We start from the raw sequence: 7,500 nt of genomic DNA, 5'->3' as shown, positions 1-7,500 counted from the left end.
GATGATCAGGCCCTGACATACACATCATTTACAGCTAGCACCAAATAAACTGATTTCCTAAAAGGTATTCACACTGAGGAGTGAATATATGTTTATTACAAGTAATAATGTATATTATATACTAGGCCAGAACCTGCCATTAAAATATACATATAAAGTCACTAATGCAGTGCATTTATTTCCAAGCAACTTTGAATTAAAATTAGAAATAAACCCTATCTGACCGTAGCACATGGTTTCAATTTTGACACTTAAGGCCCACAGATGCCATAAAATGCACTATTGTTCCTGAGCTTGAAAATACATAGAGAACAATGACTAAAATACAGTGTTTATAAAAGTTTGTAAAAATGCGAGAAAATTACGATCAACCACATTTGTAAAAAAGACATAATTAATCCAGAATGTTTTGATTGTTAAGGGCGCAGCAAAGAAAAGTTAAATGCTATATATAAATAGATTTATATATATATATATATATATATATATATATTTACACATACTATGCGTGTATTTTAATAAGTGCTCTAAAAAAAAATTTTCAATTACTGTTATGTGTTATACCTTGCCTTTATAAAAAAAAAAAGACGCTGTTATCATTCACAATGATACGCTATGTACTAAATTTTTGAACATTTTTACATTTTTAAACATCGTGATAGAAATGTGTGTAGTAAAAAAAAAATCCATAGTGTATCAATTCCAAAAAAATATGTGAATAATATTGTTAGAAAAAAAGTCATTAATTTTAATCTAATCATAATGACTACATTGCCAATTTTTGATTTTATAAATATATATATATATATATATATATATATATATATATATATATATATATATATATAGTATATATTTACAAGCAGGTATGTTGTACTATTTTGTACTTAACCTAAAGTATTAAACATATATGCTGATATATGTATATATATATATATATATATATATATATATATATATATATCTGCTATTGTCTTTTCTGTTATTGTAATTTAGACAGAAATATGCAAAGCATATGCAAATCATAATGATTCAAGAAATGTGAGGAAATACAGGATATTACAAATAACAACAGCATAACGTATGCCTAAACACACTAATCTTATAATTATAAATTTAGCATAAAAAATTCTATTCCTCCTTCCTAAACCAAATAGTTTTGAAATCATAGAGAAAGACATAAATAATAATAATTGCAAGAAAGAAAAAAAATATCTGCATATTTTGTAATTTTTTATAATTTATTTTGCTTATTACAAAATAAATACAATATTTATAATTATCCAATATTTCAAATTACTATTTTTGGAAAATCACTTAATATTTAAATGGTAAAAATAAAAAAAATACAAATTACAGTCAACAACCTTGTTTACTAGTCCTATGATGAAGCGTATCATGAACTAATAATAATAAAAATAAAATCTGTGTTTTAAAGAAATAAGCTGCTCTGATTTCACCTTATCTTAGACTTTGGAAGAATTCATTTCATGGGCACAAGTATGGTATCAAGTAACAAATGTGGCCCTCTGGTGGAAAGCTAAGTATCACATTTGACATTTCTGCACTGTTTTCAAGAATACACTGGATGCTACAAAACAGACTCTATACAAGGTAAAGAAACACAAAAATATTAACCTCAGTGAGGCAGATGCTACAAACTAGACAGGCTGTTTAATAAAGAGACTCCAAAACAAATACACATGCCAGGGCAAAGTGACAGAACACACTAGTGCTGAGCAATGCAATGTACACAAACAAATAAATAACACAAATGTAAACTGTGGGAGAAATAACAGAAGACACACTGGCAAAAGCTGCACAAATGCCTGGCTAACAGCTAAGGGAGCTGCTTTATTTTTGTAAGCAAATTGTGAAGAAAAACACCAAACTTACCTGCTGTTGTTGCAGATGCAGCAGTTCTACTGTGCTTACTTCACTGCACATGTCACCACTTGATCTCCCATCTCGGCTGCCAGCATCTAATTGGCTGCTTAGAGTGCTCATTCCATTTTGATTCATTGAACTGTTGCTTATTGTCTCTGTTGCAGATTCCTGCATCATGACTTAATACCTAAAAGTGATTAAGAAGTATCAATTAACACACACGTTACACCTTCGCACTTCTATTATCAAGATGTCCCTCTCTGCCAATTACAAAGACAGCATCTTTAGAAGGAGGGAAAAACACACAGGCTGCTCAGTAATTTACCAAGAAACGCAATACAAATTCAGCTTTTATCCAGATACTAATCACTGAAATTATGGACCCTATAAGCTTCCTTTGTGTGGTTACACTTAACAGCCAAAATAGCATGCTATGCGGGCTGCATGTTTAAATAGCATTTATGAATGGCTACATTTTAAAGTCTACCTATAAAATCAAGTCAAATAAAAGCCCGGCTGCACACACTCCACTATATTTCCTATTATCTAGCTTTGACAACCATGGATGACTATACAGCCTTATTTAAAATATTCACTATCTTGATTCTGTCAGAATTTTACAGCACATCTTATGCAAGGCTATTGTTTAATGATGCAAAGCTAATCATACAAAATTAAAATTTTGTACCAGTGTTACAAATCATATGGTATCAAGCAATGATAAATAGTTTAATGGTCTCTCTTTTTTTTTTTTTTGTGCCTAAATAAAATTTTGCCTCCGAGGCATTTTAAGAAAAAGCTCCTGCTGCAAACACGTCAGATATTGCCTATTTTTTTAATCAAACGGCTGATATTCATTTATTTTTCTGACATTTAAAACATTTAATACTGTCCTTCTTGGGAAGTAATTAAGCTTATGCATGAGCAGCAATCAAACTGTTCACTTGAAGATGACTTAAAACTCAATTTTAACATAGGCAAATAAATGAAAGATATAAAATTAATTTTCCAGGCATGTATTAGATATGAAAGCTAGAAATAAAATCTATCAAGAATATCACTAATGATTGTGCTAAAAACAGCATAAATTATGCATATTACCTTCTCTACAGTAATAAATGTTTTATCGTTTTCACTGCATAAATATACTGTACTTTCAGGGTAGCAATGAGATGTCCTGCCAAGATCAGTTGAAATCCTTGCAGTAAATAAAGAACCAAATGCCCTTACAAACTCGGATTTCAAGGTATATTGTGCGGGTGTTTTATGGAAAGGTCAATACGGTGCACGCGCCTCAACCTCAATTTAGAAGATCGTAATGGTCTCCGGACACTAAGGTGGCTGTCAGTGTAGTTCGCAGGCAAAACTTATCACACTATACACACAATAGGCAAATTATGTTTTTTTCACACAGTAAAGGCCCCAATTAGTTTTGTGTGCAGTGTGACACAATATCAAGATAATGACATTTTCCAATTCACTATACAGGGTGAAGAACAATACTCTAGGTAAGCAGCTCACCGGCACTGACACTATACGACACATCATGCCATACATCAAAAATAACCGGTAATTGAAAATATACCAATATTTACTTTGGAAATGTCCCGAAATATCAATATAATAAGGGTTATGCTTGACTCTTGCTGACAGTTGAGGAAGTGTTAACCGAGCAGACGTAGCTATTGTAACTATAGTAAACAATCACTAACCAGATGTGTTTATAAACAAACAAAGCCGGTTAACCATAGCATTAAACATTAACCAAGAGAAAGATCACAAATGGAAAATGTGATGCACATAATGAATTTTACAACACACAAAAAAAACAAAGCTACTACTCTTTTCTGAGATTAGGCGGTTAATAAGTATTCAAATTAGGCATAAATTTTACATGCACAATGTTTAAAATATTCAGTAAAATATGTCTGATTTCCCTCTCTGGATGTTTGAAAATTCTAATGTACTTTCCCCTCCACCCAAAGAAAAAAAATGGAAAGTGCCGTCTTTTATACTTTCTAAGAAAGTGCATGAAAGCGAACTTTATCAATATGGCTGGAAAAACAATGCGGAGCTCGGAATTTTTTTTTTTTTCCATTAAAGCTTCAGACCGCGATCACGACGGTCCGAACGCAAAATTCCTAAGTAAATAATTTAAAAGAATGGGTTGTGTTTGTGAAGGTATATGGTAGCGAGACGTCTGTATGGTGCATAGACTGTGGAAGAAAAAGCAAACAAGGCTAAGCAAATTAAAATGTTATGTTGACAAGAAGTTTATGGCCTGTGGTTTGTGGATCCTTGTTAAGAGCTTAGAGTATTTTTAAGAGGCACTTTCTTAAGGATATTATAACAGTATTTTATTCTACACCCCATAACATATAGGTCATAGAAATTCCAGAAAAAGAGAACAGTTACTAAAAATTGTTTGATTGACAAAGGGACTCAAATGATTGATTTTTTTTAAAAAAAAATCTTTCGTAAGGACACATTGGAAATGTTGCACGCTCGGTTTTATCCAGTGCAAGCATGCCAGGAAATTTGTAGAGGTTCCTTTGATCAGACAGTTATGGGGCGGAGATATAACAACCCTTCTGTCATGTTTGGGCAGAGGTCCCAATATTTACCCCATGCTTTACACAAGGAAGTTCCGCATGCAGCAAGACAAACAGGGGACTCGGATATATGAACTATTATAGATTTTCATTTATGTGGCCTAACCACTGAAGGAAAATCCACTAGAGCAGACACCAGACAGACCCGTGGGGGGGGGGGTTTGAGATTTACACTAGTACAGCAATGTGAAGAAATAAAGCCTATCGCTTCAGCTGCTCTCTGTCTGTACAGCATGCAATATTCCATCCACAGACATGTACCCACACAGCGGGAGGAAATAATTCAGCAAGTTTTCTTTCCTCACCAAGTGGCATTAGAGATACTTATTCTCTACATCACTTCCCTTTTGAAACATTAAACTGACACTGGAAGTGACTGCACAAGATTGCATTTTCTCTTCCTAAACAACCTGAATTGAAAGGTTACTTAGTGTAACAATATTTACTTGCAGAATTGTGTTGTTACCAAGGGTATAATGGATGGTGGCTATGCAGGTTTACGCAAGAATGAGTGAAGCATGAGGCGTTAGCCATGTGTTTGACATGTTTCAAATTGCTATAATCCAGCATTAAACACACCCAGCAATTCATGCCATTTCTTGCAACCATAATCTTGAATAAAGCGTGCACAACCACTTATTATATAAATTAGTATACGACTCCCTGTTATAGTCACAACAGCGCTTTTGTGTTTATTTTTCATCAAGATGTGGCTTTCTTATTTGTACAAATAACAGGATAGAAAGACATAGCTCAATTAGACTTGTTCACTTTATGATAGGGTAGCTCTGAGCTTCAGACCCGTTGTTTTGTTTTTTTCCCCAGCAAGGTATGGATTATTTGGGTGTTAAATTCCTCCGTTCAAAAAAAAAATCATTTTTTTTTCTTCAAATGATCACAGGCTTACATCTACATTCTCAATACTGCTGTGTTTGCAGTGTAATGCAATCCACACAAGACTTATATACAGTCAAGGACAAAATGGCAAGTTACCTAAACAAAAGGAAGTACTGTGGAGGCATTCCATGCATTCCTTCTATTCAGTGGAACAAGTTTTTAGGGCTTGGAAGTGTGCAGACATTTTTAAATGTCCTACTTCTTAAAGGTTTTCAGAAGATGTGTGTATAGGAAAACTAATAAACACAGCGAGGTCACTTTTTACAGACTGAAACCAATTTTGTAATATTAGCAAAAAGAGCAAGTAAAGGAAAAAAAAACAGTGCACCACTCACAGGCTTCAAATCCCAGTAAGCTAAAGCATAGGGTAAAGGACCACTATGAAAAGTACATCACTGCCAAGGCAGCAGGATGCTGGATTGCTATTCTAACTTGTAAATTGAAGCAAGCACATTGGATGCTAGACAAAAAGCAGGTTATTGTTCTAAAAAGTCATATAAGGTGCAGCTTAACTAAGCTTAAGGCCTAAACTCACAGCTAGGTAGAAGTAAAACAGCTGAAATTAAAATAGCAGCTCCATGCAGAAAACACTATATCACAGAGCAAGGCTTTGTATGGAAAATAACTGCAAAATAAACTCCAGCAGAAGAATGGAAAAATTCATGTGCAGGTTAATAATCTACTGTACACAAGCATGTGTGTATATAAATATGTATATACACTTTATTTATTCTATCCCTTCTGTGGATGCATGCCTCCGACTTACCATACATATAAATCAGAAATTGATATAGGTGATTTTTTTCTATATGTAAGTTCAATCGATGATAGAAATATAATAATACTAAATGTACACAAAGTACACGGTGTAAAAAAGTGCATGACGTGCCCATGTGACAAAAGCAAACCGAGAAAAAGCGCATTCTTTACCAAGAGGATATTCCTTGTGGCATATTTCAGACTGAAATAACTGTTTTCAAGCACTCTAGGTAGATCTGGGTAGTGCTCTAGAATTAACCCCTTCCCTGCTCCCTGGGCCTGAAGTAAGAGTCTTCGAAGTAGATTTTGCAGACTGATAAAAAAGGCAGCGCGTAAATGCTTTAAAAAAAGGGGTCCCAATTTTAGCATATATCTTGGCAGCAATTTCACTAATCTGGCAAGTTAGTATCAGATTTCCAGAGCCCCTTAACTAGTGCAATACCACAGAGGAATTTGCAAGTCTTAATAGAGGCAATGATATTTAGAGTGGTTCAGGTACTGTATATATGACTACAAAAGAAGAGTCATATGAAAAGACTAATGAATTATTAATTGCACATCCTATAGGGTATTTTTATCAGTAGTTCACACACACATATATATATATATATATATATATACATATATACACACATATGCAACATACATATATACAACACTCACATACATACATTCATACATTCACACATACACATATATGCCTAACTTTGCAAACTTCTGATATTGATTAATTGAATAAAATATATATTTTGTTTAATCTATACTTTCAACCAATCTACCTTATAGTTGAAAGAAAAAAGAATAGGACTTTTTTTAAGTAACACATCCTAAACCGAGCCTGGTGACGTTTAGATGTAATTGTATACCCGTCTGTCCTAGTTTTTATATAGAGAATACAAGGACAGAATAAGTCTATTTTATACATGCTTAAAATGTTGACATTTTTATCCCATACTTATTTACCTTTCACTATTTCGTGTCCTTTAATTTCAATATTATGAATAGTGGAAGTCCAAAAATGAATACGCTGAGTGTGTTTCCTTGGGGAATTTCAGAGCAGTGAAAAGAAAAGCTAGTTCTGTACAGTGTGTGATGACCTGTTAATCTGTCTGAAAGCAGTCATCTTTACCAAGAGCATTTGATGTGAATATCAATTATCAGGTTTGTAAAATACACTCGCTATGTGTAGAATGGGACTTGGAAGCTAGTGTACAAGGTCATATGCATAGCCCAAAATCCTACCATTGGTGATATACATTAAAAATTTGTAAAAAAAAATATGCCCATACAGTACACACGAAGACCCATAATTGAATAAATCTTTGAAAGTCCTCCTTACGCACTC

At 33.5% G+C, this 7,500-nt stretch overlaps 1 protein-coding gene across 13 annotated transcripts in view; it reads right to left on the bottom strand.

Moving 5' to 3' along the window:
- Window positions 1-7,500, bottom strand: part of FOXP2 (forkhead box P2) — a 328,235-nt gene that overhangs the window by 315,769 nt on the left and 4,966 nt on the right. For all 13 annotated transcript variants that reach the window (XM_075345016.1, XM_075345023.1, XM_075345025.1 and 10 more), the window contains exon 2: window positions 1,897-2,074. In XM_075345016.1, the coding sequence (XP_075201131.1) occupies window positions 1,897-2,064 (168 nt within the window). In that variant the 5' untranslated portion in view covers window positions 2,065-2,074. The remainder of the gene's footprint in view (window positions 1-1,896; window positions 2,075-7,500) is intronic.

Source organism: Anomaloglossus baeobatrachus, chromosome 4 (assembly GCF_048569485.1).
Source record: "Anomaloglossus baeobatrachus isolate aAnoBae1 chromosome 4, aAnoBae1.hap1, whole genome shotgun sequence".
Taxonomy (NCBI): domain Eukaryota; kingdom Metazoa; phylum Chordata; class Amphibia; order Anura; family Aromobatidae; genus Anomaloglossus; species Anomaloglossus baeobatrachus.
Note: the sequence above shows the minus strand (reverse complement) of the source record. Positions and strands in the feature narration are given on the sequence as shown.